The following is a 24,136-nucleotide window of genomic DNA, read 5'->3' on the forward strand; positions in this document are numbered from 1 at the left end:
AAGCGACAAGGTAGAGAGAGGGAGAGATAGTGAAGGATTAAGAAGTAGGGGAAAAAAGGAGAGGGGGATGGGAAGATCATGGTCTTTGGGGGGATTGGAGAAGCTGCCATTCGAGCAGGGAAGACCATCTGCACCAAAAAGTAAGAAAACTCACATTCGAGTTGAAAACGGCAAGAAAATAGGCAACTCATATGTCTACAATTTCATATCCCGTTCCGACATCTTTCCAACTCTTTTATAAATGATTGTGCAATGCTTTTGGGCTGGGGGTTCTTGTATGTGCTTGAAGATTGATATTTGATTTTGGGAAGAACAGAAGTTCATGACATCCAAGAGTAGAACAAAGTCGAGGGAGAAAGTGAGGGAAAACTTGGAGGGCAAAGAGGAAACAGGGACACAAGAAATAGACTGCTGGAAAGACATTTTTTATTGTCGTGGAGAGAGAAATAGAAGAGTGAATACGAGGAGTGTATTCTGTGCGTGAGAGAGAGACAGGTTTGTATTACTTGATCATTGCCTTCCTGATCACCCGTCTCCTTGCTTTATAGCTAGGGGCTCTTTGGTGAAAGTGGGATGGGGTTCCTGACCTTCTTCCTTTGATATTTCTTGATAAGAGCCATAGTAGACTGATGCAGCAGATGAACCACTTGATGGTGTGTGTCACTCTATGAAAATGAGTACGTGATAGTTTCATTTTCAGTAGGACCATTACTGCCCCCAATCCTTCTTCCAAATCTCCAAAGGGAAAAAATAAATCTCTGGCTAGACTCCCCCCAAAGAATATTCCATTGATTTCATACCTTCAAAAATTTTTTTTTTCTATTTCATGAATTGCAAGATAAACTGATATGATCTCGAGTCGGGACCAGATCGATCAACCCTGTAATGATCCTAGACTGTAACGCAATAGTTCACTAGAACACAAAGCCTTCAATTTCAGATGAGACGAGAGAGAGATTGTTCGGGATAAGGAGGGGAAGAGAGTGAGAGGTTCCCGAGGGAGAAGAGAAGAACGGGAATGGTGAGGAAATGGCGAAGGATTTCCAGAGGAGGGAGGGCATTACACAATAGAGACGGGCGGCGTCCACAGCGATATTCTTCCTGACCTCTACTCTCAAGAGAGAGGGCTTAAATGGGATCGTCGGCGGACCTGGACGAAGCTTCTGGACTGGGCCGCTGCCGTAGCTTCTTCCAAACAAAGATGCACTGGCAAATCATATCAGTAGTCCCCCCTAATTTGACTAGCTTCTCCTCAAGCTGGAAATCAGGGAATTAATCAGGGAGCATATCGGCCAACTCAAACGTGGCATCAGAGGGTGGAAGGCCTCGCCAGTGAGTAAGAGCTTGGCAGCCCTCGGAGGAGGGACGGAAGGCTGAGATCTTGGCTGGTACCACTTGATAGACTCAGTCGACGGTGAAGTGGGCTGGGAGTGGTTGAGGCGGAACAGTGACGGGGTCAGCACACTTGAGTTGCGACACATGAAAGACTGGATGGATGCGGGCGTCCGGTGGAAGAGCGAGCTTGCATGCATTGAGTAATGGAATAGAGGCGCTTCCCCCATCACCCATGCTGGCACCCATGGGCCGGGCCAAAGCTTCTGGACTGGGCCTCTGCCGTGGCTTCTTCAGAACATAGAGGTGCTGGCGAATCATATCATAAACATGAACCTAACAACTGACAGCTTCTTGACACTGTTGTTAAGTTTTTAAATGTCTGTGCAGATTTAAATTTTCTCCTGATAACTCCTTAGCTTAGATGTTTTTTCTAATTTATGGGAATCCTATCATACTTTTCACAGGATATTATTCACTTAAGGGGAAATCTCATCTGGGATCAAGTGTTATCTGAATTTTTCAAGGATTCTGCACAACAGGTATCACATTGAAGAAAAAAATTTTATTTGCATTGATGCTGAAATATTATTTTTTCAATGCTATTTGTCCTTAGGAGGCTTGCAGTTTCCTAACAAGGTCAGAGGCATCAGTTTATGTGCACAATTTAAATGACTTTTCTACCGCCCAGACATTCATTGGTATTTTCTAACAGAGTTTTCATTTATAATTAATTTTGCATTTACATTTTTCTTTGAGATATATTTTAGCTGTTCTCTTTTAAATTTGAGCTTAGATTTCTACATGAATTCCTGTAGGTAGTTACAAATGTTGAATTAATTTCAGCTGCCTCCTATGCAACGTTATTTATTTCCTCAACCTCTTTTCTCAGGCTTCTGATTTAGTCTATTTCAGTTTTCACTGACTGATGAATGAAATGAAGTATCTTAGACATGGGTCTTCATCCATTTTAAATGAATTTAATGTATTGCAAGCAAGGGTTCTCCACAGTACTTTGTTTGAAGACCTTGTGTTGCACTATTGGGACAGGCACACCCAGAAAATAAAATAAAATAGAATGGGTAGATAAGAAAAATCCAAATTATTATTTGTGAATCTGAATTATTAAGACAAATCCAAATTATTAAGAGATTTTAGAAAAAAATCAGACAATAAGAGATAACTATTCAACTAGTAGTAAATGAATAAATCAGAATTAATCATAATCTTCTTTTTAGATTTCCAAAATTCAGGATGAAGTTAGGGGTAAGCTTTTTAGGAAGAATTGTGATACATTTTAAGACCTTTTCTACTGTAGAAAACATTTCAAGAAGGTGAGAAAAACCCTAGCGCATATAATGGGAAGTGAGGAGCATGTGTGACGGCCTTGTAACTAAAGAAAAAGCAAGCATCCCAAATCAAGAAGTCATTTAACCTGAAGTATTCAGGGCGCAATCATTGAACAACAGGGGGCTGGATCATCTGGATTCCGACAACTGACTTCTGCGTATTCTCTATCTTGTATCTCCAGTCTCCCTTCCTCTTTCAATATTGGGAATATCTCAGTGTTGTTGTGCGATCTCGAGTCTGGACTCCATCTGAGGTCAATCATCCAGATCATGAGAGCAGAACATTTTGTTTGACTTTGACTATCTTTCTTTCTTGATATAAAAAGTGATATCAAACTTTGATACTCAACTATAGCGCAAGGGAAGTAAGGTGGGCCCATAACCCATAGGGCCTAGGATCCAAACTAACTTATGGTAGCAATTCAATGTGAATCCACGACATTATAATCCGAATGGGTGGAGACAATTATGAATCCAGGGGACGATTTTATTATTAAAGTACTGCAAGACATCTATCGCAGGGGATTGAATTGGGATAGAAAGGCAGATCCGTATCATGAGGCATCTCCATTCTACCAAGGGCTTAGACAGATCTTTCCTCGAGTACGAGGATTCTTTTCTGCCTAAGTTATGGGACGGGGTGAGTTTTCAATATTGGAGGGATGCATGGTCGTCAGAAGGCATCTTGAGTGAGACGTTCCCTCGTCTGTATGCGCTGGCACAGAATCAAAATGCCCAAGTTTGGGACTGTTGGGATGAAGCGTGGAACCTGATCATACAGGACGCCTTATACGACCAGCGGGTGTCTGAACTCATGTACGTGGAACAATCCCTAATCCAGTTAAGACTGAAGGACAGAGAGCAGGACGGTTGGGTATGGACAAATGGCCCGTTCTCGGTCTAGAAGGCCTGTGCGAGGATCTGAGAGGGGCAAGAGGAAGACAGGTCGCTAATTTGGGTATGCAGATTCATATGGCAATAAAGAGTCCTACTGAAGGTGAGGATCTTTGGATGGCTGCTAGCATGAAGAAGACTAATGACAAGAGTCTTTTACAAAAGGCTATATCAGATACATCATCACAATGCTGGCTATGCTCTATTGGGGAAGAAGACTAAAATCATCTCTTCTTTGGGGGGGCGGGAGAAAGACGGAGATGGCGAGGATCGAGAGGGTGAGCCGAGCAGCCGATCTTACGAAGACTCTAGACTTCCCTCCTAAAGGGTGGCTACAAGTATTTAAAAGGAACAAAAACATACTGTACTGAAATACCACATGCCTAAAATGTTGTAGTTGGCGTAACTGAATATAGGGATGGAACTATAATCAAACAAAGCAAAAATATTGTGATCCATATCAAAAGAGAACTGGATGACTGATCTCTAAATGACTCCCGATTTTGAATTGGACAACCACAGAGATATAGCCAGTGTTGAAAGAGTCTGGAAGAATATGGGTAAAGGGTAGAGAAGAGAAAGAGAGGCAGTTTTCCTCTAGCCTCCATTTCTTTGGTAGTTGGGCCCCCCGCTCAATCGTTTACTACCTTCTTGACCACTTTCTTTTTTTTTTTTGGACAATAAAGAAGAACACTCACCCAGCTTGGTGAACCTCTGTACACATGGACAGGGGTTATCAAGGCCAATACAATGGCCCATCGTGCCCGCCATACCCTCCACCTCAGCCAGGACCAAACCAACAAAACACAAGTCTCTCCACTTCATTTATAGCCCTATCCACCAACATTGCCTTCCCCTTGAATAAGACCTCGTTGCGGTGGGACTATATCGCCCAAAGCACTGTGAATCTCAGCCCCTGCTCCTTCTCAAACCCACGTTGACGCCGCAGCAGTGTGGCCCATAAGACCGAACTCGACATAATCTCTGCTAGCCCCTGGCTAGCCCATATTGCACGGGCAAGCCGACATTGGAAAAAAAGATGCTCGCACTCCTCTTCCTCCTCCGTACACAGAAGGCACAATGATGATTCTGCCAGGAAAAACCTTTGACGTCTCATGCGGGTCATTGTTCGCTTTCTGGCGAGCATCCAGGCAAACACCATAACCTTCAGAGGTATCTTTTGCCTCCAAATTGAGCGACATGCCCCTAAGATGGTCGGGTCCTCATTGTGGTGTGTTCTCAACCTCTAGTATACTCTTCGAATGGATAACGGGCCCAATGCCCATATCCACCCATCTGTCATCCCCTCCATTGGCCACCAGTTGCGCAGTATTTGCAGAAGGCTTAAGAAATCCTCAACCTGCTGATTAGATAAGATGGCCGCAAAAGTTGGACACCACACACCATCCCAACACTCTTCCACCAATGCTTGCCGATGACGGGCTAGGGCATACAGCCGAGGGAAAAGGTCTCAAAATCATCCACGCGGCGTCCAATCATCCATCCAAAACCTAAAGCCGGTGCCATTCCCCAATTGAGCCCGGAAGAAATTCCTAACCAAGGGGAACACCTTCCTCATCCCTCTCCAAAAGACCAACTTCCCCCTCACCTCATCCATCAAATTCTACCAGTCCAAATTGGAGCTGTATCTGTCCCTCAAGACATCCTTAATCAGGTCATCCTCCGGTCCCACAATCCGTCTAACCCATTTCGTCAATAGAGCCACATTCAGTGTATCTAGGTGAGGTACTCCAACTCCACCCTGTTTAGTTGGCATGCAAATGTCTTCCCATGAAACCAACGCCATGCCACGCCCCTCCTCGCATTGGACCCCTTCCAAAAGAATCTCCGAATGAGCCCGCTTAGGCATTTCTCAACACCCACTGGAAGTTTAAACACGGATAAATAAAAGGTTGGTATTGCTGATAGAACTGACCGCAATAGCACTAGTCTCCCCCCTCGCGATAAAACTCTCTATTTCCATCTCTCCAAGCATCTCTCCACCTTCTCCACCAGGGGTTGCCAATCTGCTTTATGTAATTTACCGGCTGATAGGGATAGCCCCAAGTATCGCATAGGCAATGATCCCACTGGCGTTCCAAGCGTACTAGAACACTGGGTCTCCTCCTCCGGCGATGGTCCAAAGCCCACAAATTCTGATTTTCCTCTATTGATGTGCAGTCCCGAGCAATCTGCGAACACCCACAGGAGTGCCGCCGAATTCTTGGCCTCCTCCATTGATCCCTCGACGAAAAATAGTGTATCATCGGCATATTGTAACAAAGGGATGCCCAAGGGATGGCTCGACGTCTGGAATCCTCTAATACATCCCCTCCCACATACCAAGGATGTACTGATGGCTAAGACATCAACTGCCAAAACAAAAGGCATCGGTGCTAATGGACACCCTTGCCTGATCCCTCTCTGCAGTCTAATCCACCCCCCTTATGGGTGTCCATTTACCAGCATCGCAAAGGACTGAGAGGTCATGCATCGCTTCACCCATTTAATCCATACCTCCGGGAAACCCCTCCTTCGTAAAGATGCCCATAGGAATCTCCACTCCAAAGAGTCATATGCCTTCACAAAATCTACCTTCCACATGAACCCCTTAGTCCCATTATCCTTCCACGAAGCAATAATCTCCCTCGTCAAAATGGCACTATCGACTAGCTGTCTACCCGGAACAAAGGCAAATTGAAACGGACCAACCAAATCCCCAAGCACCCCTTGTAGTTGATTGGCCAATACCTTTGCAACTATAAGATATATGGAGTTGAATAACGATATGGGCTGGTAGTCGCCTACACTTTCTGCCCCTTGCCGCTTCGATAATAAAAATAGGAAAGATTTATTTATCTTTACCATGTTTGCTTGAGGGTTTCTCAGCTCCCCCAATGTGGCCATCACATCATCTTTGACCTCATTCCAGAACTCCTTATAGAAAAACACCGGTATGCCATCCGGTCCCGGGGCGCCTTCGCCATTCAATCCTGCCATAGCTGCCAGAACCTCCGCCATATCTAAATGCCGCACTAGATCATCTCTCTGGTCTTAGATTAATTGTGACGCCCCCTGGCCCGTCCATCGCTCTGTTCGGGGCCCGCCATGACATCGAACAAAAATGCTCTGCCATTGCTCGACCCACTGCCTGCGTGCCGGTATGCCTCTGTGATCCAACCTTCACTGATAGAATCTGATTCACTCTCTGTCGTCCATTTGCTACAAGGTGGAAAAACCTCATGTTGGCATCAACCTCCTTTAGCCGTAGCTGCTTATACCTTTGTCTCGAATCCATTTCCTCCTTCCTATCTTCCTCTGCCACTACACTTCTCCACCTCTTTCGTTCCTGAGTCTCACCAACCAGTAATGCCCGACTGTCCTCCGCAACGTCCAGTTCTCTAATCTTTGTGAGGGCCTCGATCCTCACTCTACATCTTGCCTCCCTTATCCTCCTTCTGTAGCTCTTCAAATGTTCTCTCAGCCCATCTATGTGATTTGCCATTCTATTAGCCCCTGGCACCTGCTCCTATTGTGTCTGCCATATATCCTTTACCTCCTCTCTGAACCCCACTTCTCGTAGCCATGGCCTGTCAATTTTAAAATATGTGGTCCGCCCATGGCCCTCATGAGTCTACCAAATGATCATGGTATGGTCCGATATCGGTCTGGACAGCATGCGCACATCTGCCCCCGGGAACCTCTCCATCAACTCCATTGAGCATAAGAACCTATTTAGCCGCAACTTAAAAGCCGCTCTCTCCGAACTTCGCCATGTGTAGCAACAGTCATTGGGCCCCATCTCCTGCAACCCTGCTGACGCCAAGAAAGCCCAAAACTCCTCCGACCCCTGATCATGGCCCCCCGCTCCATTGGGCCTATCATTGGTCTCCAACGTCACATTGAAGTCCCCACCAAACAACATTGGCATCCTGCGAAACTTATCCACAAGTTGTGCCAGCTCCAACCATAGCCTCTCCCTCAGGCTGGCGTTCACAGGTCCATAAACTGCAGATACGACCACCCCCAGACCATCACTCCTTGTCAACCTCACTGCCATCGTAAATTGACCACGCCATGCCTCCTCCTTCCTAAAGATCGCCTCGTTCCAAGCAATCAACACCCCTCCTAACCGCCCATTTGCATTCACCAAAATAAAATCCTCCAGCAAACTCCCTCCAACCACACGCCAGTCCCCTACTCCACATTCCTCCAACATCGTCTCCTGTAAACACACCACCGTGGCACCCCACTCCCGCAAGTATTTGCCCACGTTCCCTCTCCTCTTGGCATCCCGGAGCCCCTGCACATTCCATGATATGCATCTCATGGAACCTGGCACAACCCCCTCACGTCCTTTTGAGTCTCCGCGAAGCCTCCGAGCACACCCACGATTGTGTCTCGTGTCGCATCGTCATCCTCGTTCGCCACCGCCTCCCTCTCCGTCTCGAGTGACTCCTTGTTCTCTATCTCCTCCATTGTCCTGCTTCTCGATTTGTTTGGTTTCCTCTCCGTCTTGTCGCGCCTTGTCTTTTCCACTCTTACTGCCGTCCAGTCACGGGGGAAATGCATCCTCCCACCTTTCCCAACCTCCAACCATATCTTCACTCGGTCGACATTCTTGATATAGAGTTGCTGCCTCTCATAACCAATGCAACGACCCAGTAAGTCTCCCTTCAATAATCGCCTCCCTCTTGGCAACCGCAGGGTGCCCTTTCTCCTAGCCCTTTTCCACTCGGTTGCTCCAAAGCAATGTGATTCCTTCATGCCATCACTTGCATTCACATCCTCTGATACCCGCGAGCTCTCCCCTCTTCATTAATCCTCTTTGCCTCCACCATCCTGGTCTCTGCCTCCGTCTCTTTGACCACACCTCCACCGATCTTCGCATCCAGCGCCGCCTCACCTTCCTTTGCAGGCAATCTCTCTCGCCTCCCGCCTCCGATAGTCTCAACAAGGGGCTTATGATCTTCTACAGCTGGTGGGGCTGGTGGGGCTGGTGGGGCTGGTGGTTTGCGCTCCATTACTCGTACAGTATATGTGCCCTTGCGACCCTGAAGTAGGACACGCGACGATGCCACCACGTCCTTCTTCATCTCCACATCCAACACTGACAGATTTGGATCACCCGACTCTAGGCCCGACATAACGACCCCTCGCAGCCTCCCAAAAGATCGGACTAATGCCTCCATGTTCCGGGTGGATCGATACGTGGCAGGTACCCCCCTGACTTCAATAATAGCCGGCCTCGTCGCTCTATCCCTGACCTTATCGGTCCAGATGATGTGCTCCATTTAATTCTTGCTTCACCAATCACCTGCCTCCACCCACACGCTACGATGCTTTCAGTCGCAAGAACTTGTCGGACCAAAACCTCTCCCGTCTCTAGTCTCTTCACCTTCTAAGCCTCCAGCTCTGAGAATTTCCTCACCAATGCCTCTCGTACTTCCTCCTCTCTCACTTCACCTACTTTGATCTCCTCAACAATGCACGAGGCCTGGGTAAGACTTACTCGCCTCGCAATCAGTAAATCCTTTGCCTTTCTATGGTCAGAGGCCGCGTCTGGGCGTCGCGCTTGTCGATGACCCACCCCCCAACATCGCCTGCAAATGAGCAAAGTTAGACAATCCCGTGCATGATGCCCCCACCCTAGACACCTGAAGCATTCTTTCCTTGTCTATCGTCTCCCCTCCTCCACCGTCTCATTCCTCCTTCGCCATGGCTGTCCACGGCCACCTCCATGCTCCTCCCGTCCTGATAGTCTTCCCCCGCGCTTCCTCACCACCCTCCACCCCTTCTCTTGCCCCAGCATGTCTATCTTGCCTTGTGTAATCTTCCTTGCGCAAGATTACGCAATCTCCACAGCGGCATGTCTGAAGTAGGGTTCCCTGCGGGCTCTGCACCACCCTCTTCTGTGCGATCTTCACAGCGCGGGAGCACCTACGAGCTCTCCTCCGACGACCTAGGGTTTCCTCCGACGATCCTCCTCCGACGCCCCGATGCTACTCATCCTACGAGTTCTCCTCCGACGACCTAGGGTTTCCTCCGACGATCCTCCTCTGACGCCCCGATGCTACTCATCCTACGAGTTCTCCTTCGACGACCTAGGGTTTCCTCCGACGCTTCTCCGACGTCCCGATGCGCAGAAATAGCGAATGATTTTCTTGACCACTTTCATATAAAGTGACTTCTTGATTTGCGACACTGGTCCATTCTTTATTTAAAAGGCTGTCATACAAGCTCCTTAGTGTTCCCTGTGATGCTTGTGATTGTGTTTCTCACCCCCTTGAATTGTTCTCTGTTACAGAAAGCGCTTCAGAACTTATCAGATTATCTGGTTCTTGCAGTTATTCATGAAATTATCACATTAGAATGCATATTTTTTGACAATAATAATTTGGATCTAGAATTTTTTAATGTCCTAATTTATAAGAAAACGATCATTAACCGATTTGTTTATTTTAAGTCGGAAGAAAACACTAAAGCGAGAAAATTTTCATGAAAGAAATTCCTATGGATATCTAGATATCATAAGTTAAGTTTTTTGTTCCCCTCTTTCCAGGACGCATGATTAATCAGACCCTTCATCTGACGAGTCCCTCAAGATCTATGTTTGTGGAGCCTATGAGTGGATGGTATGCACCTTACTGTGGGTTGCCCTTTTCTACTATTGGGCACTTTACTAAAAAACCTAGGCTAGGCTTAGTTGGATGCCACATCCTTTTGTGATATTCTTTGGACTAACTATTGAAGTGGCCAATTTGATACAATGCTGTTTTCTAGGTTTAATTTGGAAGGGCGCCAGTTGTTTGGACTTCACGACTTTGAATTAATCAGATTATGGTATATTTTTTTAGTATCTTATCTTTTATTCCTTGGAATAAATTTATAACTGGGGGGTAGGTAGCATGTTATTACTGTTATTATTTTTCCTAGATAGGGATGCCTTTTCAAATCATGAAAAATTCATTCATGGTGGTTTTACCTGAAAGACCAACTTAAAAAGCCTGTCATCTTTTTTTCATTTTTTTATTATATGCTTACTTTTTCAGTTTGGGTGCTGCTGGATTGGCAAGTTTGGATTCTTTGATGTATTGTGCCATCAAGGTGAATTTAGAAAATGTACTCATGGGGATGATGAATGTGGTAAGCTTTGAATATTATTTTCAGACTATATATAGATAGCTTTCAATTATTATTGTGACATTTTATGATTTGACTCTCTTGTTCTTAGCACTTATCTCGTTACTGATTCCCAGCCATCGATTAGGAATTTTTTTATCATTTCATCTCCTTGGGGAACTTTGGCATTTGCCCATCTTCAACCGCTTCCATTTAGTAAGTTGAGCTCCTTAAGGAGGGTAACAAGAAATACCAAAGGAAAGCTAGATGGGGTCAAATGCCCGTTGACCAGTCCTACTGACCAGAGGGTTGGAAAGGGAAGGGCGTCAGCTATGCCCTTATAAATAAAGGCGGACAGGTTAGGGCTAACGATCTTTTCTTGTAACCCAAGTCAGCTCTCAGGAGTCGAGAGGGGAGGTAGAGGTTCGTCTGCCGCCAAGAGGGAGGAGCTTCGCCCAAGGAGGGAGTCGCCGCCCGAGATTGTGAAGGAACTCTCGCATCCAGAGAGTCGTCAAGATCTGCCACCTGCATTAATTCATCTGTATTTTCTTCTCCGTGAACATTCTTGGAATTTCTGATACAATTCTTTATTCAGTTCGAGGTCGCATTATCAAGAGTGTATCACCATGTACAATTTTTCTGAACTTTGAGTTATATGGTCCCTGCCTCCTTAGACTAGTACTGATTCCCTGACTTGCTATGATCGTCCCACCAGATCTCTAACTGGCTTCCCTCTTGATCAATCCTATCTCATAATTGATCGTCTCACTTGCCTCTCTGCATCCGCATATCCACTATCTCATGATAAGAACTCTGTTTTCTTCTCTCAGGGATGGTTGATCACAAGACATTTGTACTCTGACGAAGATATGATTAAGCTGCAATTGCCTCAGAAATAGCACGAACCAGAGCACAAAATTCAGCCTATGTACTAAAGCCAACAACTACTGCTCGTTTCTTGAAGTGCCAACTAATGAAATTTCCACTAATAGACGCAAAACACCCAGTGATGGAACAGCAATCAATGTGAGAACCAGCATAATCGGCATCTGGTCTAGCAGGGACAATAAAGGGGAGCTAATAAGGGTGAACAAGCCACTGTCAGGTTATTGCAAGTGTCATGAGTTTGGCAAGAGAGGGTATATGGACCTGGTACTAGCTACATTGAGGAGGCCACCAGAACTACACTCATGTTATGTTTGCAAGGAGAGGGACCATAGGATACGAAATAATGGGGTTCAGATATCATTTGAGCTTTGGCGGCCTAGCATATCATCCAATGCATCTGAAATGACTAAGATCACACAATATATATACAGTATGAGAATAAGAGGTACCTTCGTGGGCCAAGGAGGTTGAGCTCACTGCAATAGGTTGGAGAAGATTCCTCAGATACCTGAACTAGTCACTCTGTAACCGGTTACCTGAAGAAGAGGGTGTCGCGGATTAAACGAGTGGAGATAATGGACGTAGAAGGTAAAGAGACAACAGAGTGAATGGCGCCATGGTCGCTATCGAAGGATATGGGTCCATTCTGATCAGAGTAGTTGCTGCTAGATGGCTTTTCTGAGAAGCTTTCATTCAGAGTCGATAACACATCTTGTTGGAATGCCTACATTTTTTGCAGTAATTTAATACCTAAGAAGGATCAGATTTGCCCTTATGTCTGTTGGTGGCAGACTTCAACGTTGTCTGGGACATCTGTGATTGCCCTTTGCATGCAGTTGAAGACCATGGAGAGCACATACGCTGAAGAGCCATAATGGATGATGACTCCGATTGAACAAGACGCCGGCATGTCTCATCCAACGAAGAGAATGAATACCCTCTTTAGAAGTCATAAGTGTCTCTCGATGGATAACCGGGTTGCAAAGGGACATACACCTGGATTCAATTCCATTAGAAACTTCAGTACATGAAGCTGAAATACATAGCCATGATAAATTGAGGTTTGGTCAGCTGGCATGTAATGGTTCAACTCAGCCTAGAGTGCTATCAGCTCACTGCTGTTCTTGAGGAATGATTTGATGCCTTTGACCAAATTGGCAGAGCAAGTCACCAAATGTGTTGTGCTTGAAAATTTATCGCTGATAGAAATAAATAAAAGGAATTCTTGGCGCATAGTTTAGTCCGAAGATGAAATTGTGACATCATTTATAACTAAGTCATCCATAAGTTGCAGGTATTTCTTGAACCAATGCTGGTGTTTCTTGAATCATAATATGCACTATTCCCTCTGGAGATTGACATTATATGGTGATAGCTCTCCTAGGTAGCCCTTGTTTAACCTTGATGGCATAAGATTAATGGTTCTGGTTATATAAGGGCCTCCCAAATCTGGTGGCAGTGAGTGAAGCTTCCTCTTTTGCAATGGATGGAAACTGCATTGTGAAAAATATCATTCTTAGAATACTGTTGTAGAGGTCCTGGATCTGCAATTATAACAACTTAATGAATGCAGTAGCAACATCTATAGTGGACCGATAGATGCAGCTCACTGATTCTCCTTAAGGATGTCCCTAATCAGTAACAAACAAAGGAACTTGATCTATTTTCTCCGTTTACTTTAAGGCCTACAGATTGTGGCTCATTAGTTCTCTTATTCTTCTTACATTATACACATGTAATAATGGATATCCTAATTTGTGTGAGGGCACTCTAGGCCCCTACTTCTCATCTGCCCATAGGCATTGATCTTCATTGCTTCTCAGGCCAAGAATCCAAGCCACCCTGACTTCTGTCAAGACATTCTCCGTTTTCAACTTAATAGAGACCTACTAGGGGTTGATGAAACACTACAAACGTTGGATTTACTTCTTTTTTCCTCCTAAAGTGAGAGCTGATGTATTTAAAGGGAAAACACCATACGTGCAAAATGACCAAAATCCGTAATTGGCCTTGCAGGGCCATTGGGGTTATAGGTTTGTAGCACAAGTGCATTGGAATTAGTAATTATTGATTTAAAAACTGGATTCAATGTAATGACATTTAACCCTCAGATTTAATAGAATAATATCATAAGAGTGTCGGATAAAGAGAACAGTAATGAATATGGAGAGGAACTTATAGGGGATATTGAAGCTCTTAAAGGAGACCAAGAAAGACTTATGACTTATTCAATATCCACCTGAAAAATTGGGCCTTTTTTCGACCAAACCCTCTGAACCTGACTTCTCTTAATGTCTTCTCGTCCCATTTTTTACCTGGTCCTCTGTTAAGGTTCCAAGGAATTCATATAGATATCACAATGGAAATAATAGAAATCTCAACACTTCTATCAAGATCCAACACAATATTCAACCACAACACAATAAGAGATCAGTTCTGGCCGGATCCAACGATAATGACGAACCGATCCAAGATCTGACAAGTATAGGGAGATAGCTAAGTAACCAGACAGGAAATACAGGTAGCTTCCCTGTCTGGATTGCGGAGACTGCACTACGAATCGGTCTGCAGAAGTTCCACGCCACGGGAGAATCTCCTCTCAACTGGATGACAAAATTTCACACACTTCTTGATAGGAAGCCTGCCCTTATTTATATAGGGATTCCCGTGCTTATTTTGAGTGGTCGCACGTGCCCCTCAATTCCCACGTGCGGAGGAAGCTTGGCCTCTTCTCTTGCTCTGGTAGGTCTTCGCAAGAGACTTATCATCCTCTACCACTTCTGCTGCTTTTAAGTACTCCCTTCCTCCCCATTTATGATACTCTGATATACCCATCCCTTTTCCTCCCCATTGATACTCATATGATTAGTGATATTATTTTAGTTTTAATATTTTTAGATCTTATGTTATTTTTTAGGTCTTGCGAGCATTTTCAGTTTTTCTTGTGTCAAGGCTAACAGAAAATCACTCCATCTCCCTGTCCTTTTTTTTTGAAAAAATCATTTCCCTGTCATGTTATTTAATGATAAACTAATATTCAACTTTTTATAATGTCGGCAACATATTGTAATCATGGATGTCTTCGTGTTTCAATATAGATAGACGAAAGAGTCATGGATGAGCTACAAAAGACAGAGGAAGCATTGGGTCATGTTCCAGCTCTTCCATCAATTGGATTTGTACCGTACCAACCAGTGGTATATCCTTCCTAACCTACGAGTCATTCTTATGAATTGTCAGTTACTTTTAGATGCACTAAATTATAAAACCAGAGAAAGCAAACTTGCATTGATATAAAATTTTGTGATTAATCTACTGTCCCAACTAGCCTTGAATGTAGGCGGTTCTCTTCATCAACCCAATGGTCATAATGATGTGATGATGATGCTAATAAGTCTCCTTGTTGATGATCCAAAGGCAAAGTTGGAGTAGGTCCTTCCCAGTAAAATAAATATTAGATGATACTTAAGGCGCAATAAATATTAGTTGATACTTTAGGCTCTCTTCATCAACCCAATGGTCATAATGATGTGACGAGGATGCTAATAAATCATCTTGTGGATGGTCCAAAGGCACCATTGGAGTAGGTTCTTCGCAGTAAAATAAATATTAGTTGACACTGAGGATGCCGGGCACATTCATGACATTTCAAAAAAATCTGGGCCAGTTAATACATGATTCATGACATTCATGGCAATTAATACATGATTGCAATCTGGTATGATCTCAACCAAATTAAGAAAAGGAGTTCTTGAAAGAGAAATACTCACAAGAAGAATTTGACGTGAAACCAATACGCAGACAAAAGGGGAATCTCCATTGTCAATTGCGCCTTCCCAAGCTCTTCAGGGGGTTGCAGCCCCTCTCCTCAAACACCTCTCACTCTGCAAGATCAATTGAATGTCTGACCCCCTTCTCTACCTGGGTAGCGTCCTTTTATAGAATCAAGAAGTCCTTTTCTGGAGAGCCAGTCCTTGAGGACTTGAGTATGTTCATTGGAGGGGAAAGGGCTATGATGTACGACCATCGTGACAATGTTCAGTGACCACTGCGTTGCGGCAACGAGCGTCACGATGACGAGTGTTGCCATCGCGATGGAAGGGTGTCTCACCACGCCGAGTTCCGCCGCGAGGACTGTCACAGAAGTTTCCATCGGGCTGACAGAGATAAGCATCAATGTGTCTACTGTGCCGGCGAAGAGTAGCGCGGCGACTATCAAGATGATGATCATCGCGGTGACGATGAGCTGTATTGTCGTGATGATTTCCGCCGTGAAGACTGTCGCGAGGGTTTCAATCAGGATTTCCGCTCGGGATGACTGTGTACATTTCAAAGAAGGGTCCGGCACAATGAAAGGAGGAAGGAAAGGGGAGACGGAGGAAGGAATCGCCGAGATGGTTCTCGATGCAAGGACGCCAGCCGAGAGGACTTCCGTAGGGGGCTTTTCCACTGTAAAACCCCTAGGCGAGAGGGATGCAGCTCAGATGCCTTCTGACGCGTAAGATTGGGGCGAATGGAGGGTGCGATGCTCACGTGAGAGGTGGAATGACACAGTGGGCAGGAATCGTGCATGATTCGCCTCCACGACGGAGGCTCCCACACCTGACTCCTATTGGCAGACCATATGCGCGCTTATCAGGGGACTGCAATGGTTGTCTAGCAAGTTTTGACGAAGCCCCTACCAGGCCTAGCCAGTGGTGGCACGATACCCCAACCGGAGAGCGAGGGACGTCAAAGACGCAGCTGGCCTTGGGCGTGCACGGGGGACTCTGCGGATTTATTCAGTGGCAGTAGCAATGACATAGTAGGCCTGCATGCGCCACCAGCACGAGAGAGAGCGCCGGAGGCACGTGTACCAAGCCATGGAGGAAGATCACCGGACGCAAACACACAAGGGGACACCTTAATGCGCGCGCGTGACATCACATGCGGAGCGAAAGATGAAGAGGAAGGATGGGCGATAATAATATCTAGGAAAGGGTGTGCGGTGCGCAGCGAAAATTCGCACCAACTGCGTAAATTTTCAACCGCGGTGTGTGGTGCGGATTTGTGCTGAAATCCGCACCGCACATCGCACAGCTCACGATCGCCGGGGCTAGGGCGGTGTTGCCGGGTCGCCCAGACGACGGCGCCGATGAAGGCGGCGAGGAAGAACGCGCCGCCAGTGGCCACTCCAGCCAACACTCTGGGGAGGATCACCGGACCGGTGTTGACAGCAACCCTGGCGGCGTCGGGATCGTTGATGGCGAGGACCCGACCGCCGTCGCCACCAGGCAGCGCCGCCGATTCATGGCTGATGAGCATCTCCGTGCAGTCGTCATTGGGCATCCAGACGGTGCAATTCTGGAGGCCCAGGATTCCTAGCGAGCTCGGCGCCGACGGTGGTGAGGATGACCCAAAGATCCAGCGACTTCCTGATCTCCTGGGTGAGCAGCCGCACCTGCCAGCCCCTTCTCCATCTTCATCATCTCGATCCGACGGTCCAGATCCTGGGCCTTCCAGCGTAGGAAAGACAGGGGGGGTGGGGTGGTGACGGGGGGCGCGACGAGGTGAGATGGGGGGGGGCTCCCCCAAGCAAAATAAATCAAGGCTATGGACCACGGCTGACAGACCAGCCTAGATGGAGATAGAGGGGTCAAGGTCAATGGGGAGTGCGAGACACCGATTTTACTGATATCCCTTATTGAGGTGGTGAAGACAGCAGAACATGATTGGTCAGACTATCCACAATAGACAGGAGTCTCGGATGGGGCACACACTCTGGTGCCCCAACAGGGGGACAGTGCCAAAGAAGGACAAACCCCACGACGAAGAAGGATAAGGCGCCCCGAAGGGTGAGACGGATCACTGATGAAGACCTTTGACGACATACCATCAGGGGAAATTGGACTTGACAGATGCGGAGGGTAAGAAGACATGGGTGTTGACTGAGAAAAACGGTCAAATGCGCCGGAGAACAAAAGGACTATAAAAGAAAGTGGCCTCATTTAAGAGATGGGCGAGTCACGCCTAGACGGCCGATTAACAAAGGGGAAGGAGAATGAAGAGCCATCCCATCACAGAGTGGAAACTGTGATAGAGAAGGAACTGAGCACGCACCTGATGGAGTGTGAGTTGGCAAAGAGAGTGGAGCTTCTGCCGGAGAAACCACAAGGGGGGCAACCATCGGTCCCGTTATGAAACACGTCTCATGGAATGTGTGCGGTCTCTGCGATGAAGGGAGACGTGGAGTGGTGGGAAGGTATTTGCGGCAATGGGGGGTCGAAATAGTCTGCATACAAGAGACGATTTTGGAGAGATGTGATGCAAGGGATTGGAACCTAGTGGGACGAGGTTTCGTTGACGGCTATGTGGCAGTCGATGAAACTTGGAGATCTGGGGGATTACTAGTGGATTGGAAAATGGCGACCTTTGCTATAGAGGGGTCCTAGATGGGTCAATGTGTGGCAGCAATAATAATGAAAATGAGTGACAACTTTCAATGTGTGGTGGCATCGGTCTATGGCCTAGTTATCGAGGCCTGCTGACACAGGCTGTGGGGGGAGGTGGAAGAAGTGGTCTCACTCTTTCATGGGACCCCAATGCTTTTCGGAGGAGATTTTAATGTCACTCTAGAATCGGGGGATCGACTAAATGAGACTAGAGGGTAAGACCTAGGATCGGAGGCGTTCCGGTCCTTCATCTCAAAAGCTGGTATGCATGAAATGGGGCCGACGAATTGTACCTGCACATGGAAAAGCTTGAGAGAACCTACCACATTCTCTCATCTTGACAGATTTCTCTGCTTGGTGGAACTGCTCGAAGAATTCCCATTTGCCGATGTGCGAGCACTTCCTAGACCGCTATCTAACCTTGTCCCACTTATCTGGTAGGATAATGTTGCCCAGAATAGACCCATATATTTCAAGTTGGATAGGTCGTAGTTGCATGAGAAAGGGTTCACGGAAGATGTGATAGTATGGTAGACATCCCAACCCAGCTAGTGCACAGCCACGACGCGGCTGGCCACCAAGCTGACAGGATTATGTCTTCATCTTATAAGGGTTAAGAAAAAGATCCGAGAAGGAAGGCACTGCAGAAGGGATGAAACCCTGTCATGAGTTCAGGAGCTGGGTGCCACAGAAGATACACGGGGATTAACAGACACCAAACTCAATGAGAGAAAAGCCTGGAGAGAGGTGGTCAAAGAGGAAGACAAGAAGCTAGAGCTTGATTGGAGATGGCGTTCGGGACAACTTTGGCTGAAGGAAGGGGATGCCAATACTCTGTTTTTTATGTTGGTAGCGAATGGAAAGTGGCGTCCTAACCAAATACTACGTGTGCAAGTGGAGGATCAAGAATTCTCAGGACACAAGATGTTGGAGGAGCACTGGCAGATCACTTCAGAGCAGTAACTTAAAGGGGGGCTCGGAACCGATGAAGATGGAGTAGAAGAAGTGCATCCAAATTGACGCATGAACAGCAAACTGAGCTAATGAAGCCATTCCTGGTGGAAGAAGTGTGAGAAACGATCAAAGAATTAAATGGAGAAGGAGCACCAGCCCCCGATGGATTCCCAGTTTTCTTTTTTAGCGTATTCTGGGACATGATCAGGTCTGAGGTGATGGATACTTTGAACGAGTTTTGGCGTGGTAACTTCAGCGTAGAGTGACTCAACAGATCATAAAGTTTCGGTGTGGGCTTTTGAGCCATATGTGTCCTGGCATCTGAGTTAATGTTGTGGTCTCCACCTCCATAAAACCACGTTCAGGTCACCGTAGCCTAATCCTGTTGAAATGATAGACCATAGACAACCAACTGTCTGAACAGTGGTTCCATCATCTCCCATGTTCAGTACCCCATTGGGACTCCTCGAGCCTCTATAATGAGGGTTCTACTAACGTCCTCCCAAGCTCCATCTTCGGAAGGACTCGACGCCACCGTACAGTTGTGCCCCCATTGAGGTGTTGTACCTAGCCACATATTGCCATATAGGTTGCCATGGATGCTCCCCTGATGAAGAAAGACCCAGAGTCTAGGTTCCATATTTCTACGCTCTTCGTTGCGGGAAATCGTTGCCATAAATCATGTTTAACCTCCGCTAGTTTCGGAGATCCGTTGACTACTTGCCTTATCAGGCACCCACGTAGTTGTGTGGAATCTGGCTCTTTTCCTCTCCCCCCAAAGGAAAGTTTCTCAAGTCTTGACCGTGACCCGAGCTTACCTTTCTATGTGGTCTACTTGACGATTCTTGTCTCCTAACTGCCCTGTGGGGGCACGTTAACTGACGGTGCCCCGCTCCTTGGTACCCTCGACAAATGACCTGCTCACAACACTCTCGAGCGAAGTGCCCCCGCGACAGACATCGAAAACATCTTTGCTCCCCTTCAAAGCATAGTCTACCCTCGTCCGTCCTTGTACGCTGAGCCGCGGGAGTAACGTCCTTCCTTCCAAACGTTCTACTAGCTGAATTTTGTTTCTGGGATTCTCTTGTAACTGCTGTGGTTCTGGAACCCCAGTGCATTTGGCTCGTTCCCCCATTAAAGGTACTGCCATTGGGACCACTTGACGCCTTGCCCTGTGCCCTCCTTGTGTGGATGCTTTGGTGTCTCGGCTGAACAATATCCTGTCTTTGACTTGGTGCTCTCCAATCTTCTCCTCTATCCCTAATGGGGTACTGCACTATCAGGCCTTCGGGGCCACATATCGGCGTTCTAGCCCCCTCTCGCGTCCCCTCATGATTATATGTGTGGGCCTTGCCCCGAGATTGGGTTGTTTAACACCCCAGGGTAGTTTGTCCTCTTGGCCTAGGGATGATCCTCGCCTTTCCCACCGTGCTGCTGCCTTGGTGACTGACCTCTCTTCCATGTAAACATCTCACCTTTGCTCCCCTCCACCTTAGACCATTGCCCCGAAACCCGATATTCAATCGCCATTACTCTGATTACCTCCAAACACTTGGTGTCTTAGACGTCTTCAAGTACCCGCTCCAATTCGGGCATTTTGTTACTGCTACCAACCGCTTTGCCCCACTCCCCAGGAATGGGGGGAGCTGCCCGATTGACCTCCTTAAGGTAGTTCTTAGGCCGTCACAGATTGACAACCACTGTCGTTCTGCTTACACTCCTCGCAATGCAGCCCGTGATCATCACTGGTTTCCCTAGTCGCCTTCCAGGGCGGCTTGGCTCTCCTAACCAGATACTGTCTCCGGCGGTTAAAATCCCGCTGTGCTCCGGGCTCTGGTCGACTCTGCTCCCGACTCCAGCCAGCTCCATTTCCGGACCCAGCGGCTATGATTCCCGCTCCGCACCCGATTCCAGCCGACTCCGCTCCCAACAAGATACTAACAGGAAATTATCTATAAATACTGTAAGGGGAAGTGTACCTTGGTGTTGATGATTTCTCGGTGAGCCACACATCAATCAAAATTCCCCCCAGCTACGTTTGCTTGTTTTTTCATGCCCTTCCTTTCCCAGGGAAGCAGTACTAAATGGATAAAAGGTGCGTACCTGATTTTGCTGTCGCCTCTGGCTCCACTCCGCCTTCCCTTGCTCAAGCTGCTGCCATCCCCAACTTTGAGCAGGCACCTCAAGCTGCGGCCTTGTCTAGTCGGGCGCCCTTGACTTTGTTGATCGAGGACTCGTCATCCCAAACTATGGACGAGTACTGGAACCACCACCACCACCCTCTCTGATCAGCAGTTCTCCTTGTGGTCCTCTCAACAGTTATTCGCAGCTAACCTCCTCCAGCGGTGGCTAGGGCTTCCGGCTGCTAGGGTATCTGACGGCTAGACACGCCTGACAGTGGGCTGACCCCGACGGTGGCTATCCACTCTCGGTGGCTCAGGCTCTGGCTGGTAAGGTTCCTGGCGACTATTCGCCCCCTGCAGCAGCCAAAGCTCACGGCGGCTAGCCTCTCCCGGTAGCTAGGCGCCCCCAGTGGCTAGGGCTCCCGACTCCGGCGGCAGACCGTTGCCGACTCCTTCGGCTATGGTTCACTACTCTGGCTGCAAGCCGCTCCTAACTCTGACGGCGATCAAGAAACGGAGAGACAGACTACCCGCTCCCGCTCCCCATTCCCGACTCCCGGAACCCTAGCCGCTCCCGTCTCCAGCGGCGGTCCCATCTCCTGTCTCTGACTCCCCGCTTTCTCTCCCCGTTCCCCGCTCCCGACTCCCGGAACCCTAGCCGCTCCTGTCTCCGGCAGTCCCATCTCCCGTCTCCGACTTCCCGCTTCCGCTCCCTGCTCACCCAGATTGATCAACACATGCTCAATTTTGAATCATTTGTGTAGTAGTATGGTCCAATAAATCAAACCCCATAAATTTCTAAACTCAAATTGAATTTAATTTTTCAGTTGAAGATGTTTGATGCTTCCTGTCATTCATGGGCTGAGTCTTTGGCAACTTTGGGACAGCTCCAATTACTTCGCCACATGGTTTCCTTAAAGCCAAATGCTTCTACTGAGGTGAGTCTACTGTTATGTTCAGAATATTCATATCTTTCAAACAGTTTTGTTTCTCTCTGGTGTAACATTATTGCTGCATGTAGTACAAGGTAAAAGTAATATAAATGGTTTGCCTTTTTGAACTTCTTTGTAAATGATTTCTGAATTTTATCCATTCCAACACCCAAATAGGAACAATATTATTATCCAATTTTCAATCGAGATATGTTAGTATTTTTTATCATACTTTATTTAGTCACTTGCTCTATTAGATCTAGGAAAATTGGTATGTCCATTAGCCTATCTACAATGGAACATTGCCTGGTATCTAAACTGGGTCCACTGTTAATTTGTGGACTATTCTACCTATGTGGGAAACTTCCGCACACTGACTGCAAAGGTGCAAATACTCCTAGTTTCGGGTATTGGTACTGCCAAAGTTGAAAGTCTAGGACTGCTGAAACATGTTCTGCATGTTCCTGTGCCTAAAGCAGAGTTAATCTTCCCTCATAGACTGGTAAAGTATTTGTCACTTTAACTCTAATTCTTGTGGTTTTTTTGCACATGACAAGAAGCTGAACCAAAGGATTGGGCAAATTAAAGATAAAAACAGCTTGCTTTGCATGGAAGATGGTGCAGCTACAGTGCTGATGGTGAATGGCGGACACCATTTTGAAGATGAAAATCTGCCTCTAGTAGAACAAGTGAAACTATTTCATTTTTTTGGGACATCTGCCTTTCGAACTTTTGGGGAGAATGCTCCCTATTTATGCTCGTAATGTGGATTTGTCCAAGCTTGTATGTGATATGTGTCAGTTTGCTAAGCATAGAAAATCCTCTTTTAAGAGGAAGAGAGAGAGAGAGAGAGAGAAACGATTATCCTTTTGATGCGATGCGTAACAATGTATGGGGACCATGTGCCATCCCCTCATTGCATGGGGCTCTGAGGTTTCACATAATGGTTGACAGCTATACTCGATTGACATGGACGTACCTCCTAAAACACACATCAGAGATAGTTGTTATCATCAATCTCTTTACTATTCTGGTGCAGACGCAGTATGATGTACAGATAAAGAAGTTCAGAACAGATGATGCCAGAGATTGCTTCAATGCATCATTAAGGGCATACTTTCAAACTCACAAAATTATCCATAAGTAATCATATGTCAATACACCTCAGCAGAACAGTGGAAAGAAAGATCAAGCAAGTTGAGAGGATCAGAACCTTACTTATTCACCAGGAGGTACCCGAATCCCTCTGGGAAGAAGCCTTGATAACAGCTGTCAATCTTATCAATCGGCTAACATCAAAAGGCTTAAGCTATATGAGCCCACTGGACCTTATGACTCAGTTCTTTCCTTCTGTCCAATGAGAACTGGTTTGAAACCTAGAATTTTTTGATGCACTGTGTTGTTCACATCCATAACTGCTCCAACAAACTTAGTCAGAAGGTTCTTAAGTGTGCATTTGATGGATACACATCAACTCAAAAAGGATATAAATACTACCATCCTCTATCCAAGAAAATTTTGTGCCCCTGGATGTTACATTTAGTGAGTCAGAACATTCATTGCAATATCTAATAGTTGAGCTGAACAGGGGGTCCAGTCTAAGGGAAGGGTGAATCTATCTTTATGTCTTTGCCACCGGTTGCAGAATTTCCAGATGAAGAGAGCATTACTTGTATATGTAGATGATATTGTTGTCACTAGCAGTGATGTGAAATAGATTGTTGTTCTGGGTCAACACCTTGCTCAAGCCTTTGACATTAAATCCCTAGGATTGCTACATTATTTCCTAGAAATTGAAGTCCCATACTCCCCAAATGGTAATTTCATTTCTCAAAGGAAATATATTTTGGATATTTTGAAGGAAATGAGTATAAATAATTGTAAATCATCATCAGTATCCATTGATGCAAATTTGAAGCTTTGGTTGTGTGAAGAAGCCGCCTCAGTCGATTGTGGACAGCATAAAAGATTAATTGGTGAATTTCTCTATTTTCAGCATACCAGGCTGGATATTGCATAGGCAGTGGGTTTCGTATGTCGGTTCATGTATTCTCTAAGAGAACCTCATCTACAGGCAGCATTCAAAATACTTGAATACAGAGATAATGAGG

General features: G+C 46.4%; 1 protein-coding gene across 8 annotated transcripts in view; it reads left to right on the top strand.

Moving 5' to 3' along the window:
- The window catches only part of LOC144704220 (uncharacterized), a 156,862-nt gene that overhangs the window by 115,070 nt on the left and 17,656 nt on the right, over positions 1-24,136 (top strand). For 6 of the 8 annotated variants that reach the window (XR_013581767.1, XM_078576551.1, XM_078576550.1 and 3 more), the window contains 7 exons: positions 1,800-1,874; positions 1,949-2,033; positions 10,138-10,210; positions 10,359-10,418; positions 10,628-10,721; positions 14,684-14,782; positions 21,921-22,031. Coding sequence is in view for 7 of the 8 variants with exons in the window: in XM_078576551.1 (XP_078432677.1) it covers positions 1,800-1,874; positions 1,949-2,033; positions 10,138-10,210; positions 10,359-10,418; positions 10,628-10,721; positions 14,684-14,782; positions 21,921-22,031 (597 nt within the window). In the remaining variant the exon portion in view is untranslated. The remainder of the gene's footprint in view (positions 1-1,799; positions 1,875-1,948; positions 2,034-10,137; positions 10,211-10,358; positions 10,419-10,627; positions 10,722-14,683; positions 14,783-21,920; positions 22,032-24,136) is intronic. The other 2 variants (XM_078576553.1, XM_078576549.1) reach the window with 1 other exon arrangement.

This window comes from Wolffia australiana, chromosome 6, assembly GCF_029677425.1.
Source record: "Wolffia australiana isolate 7733 chromosome 6, ASM2967742v1".
In the NCBI taxonomy this organism is placed as follows: domain Eukaryota; kingdom Viridiplantae; phylum Streptophyta; class Magnoliopsida; order Alismatales; family Araceae; genus Wolffia; species Wolffia australiana.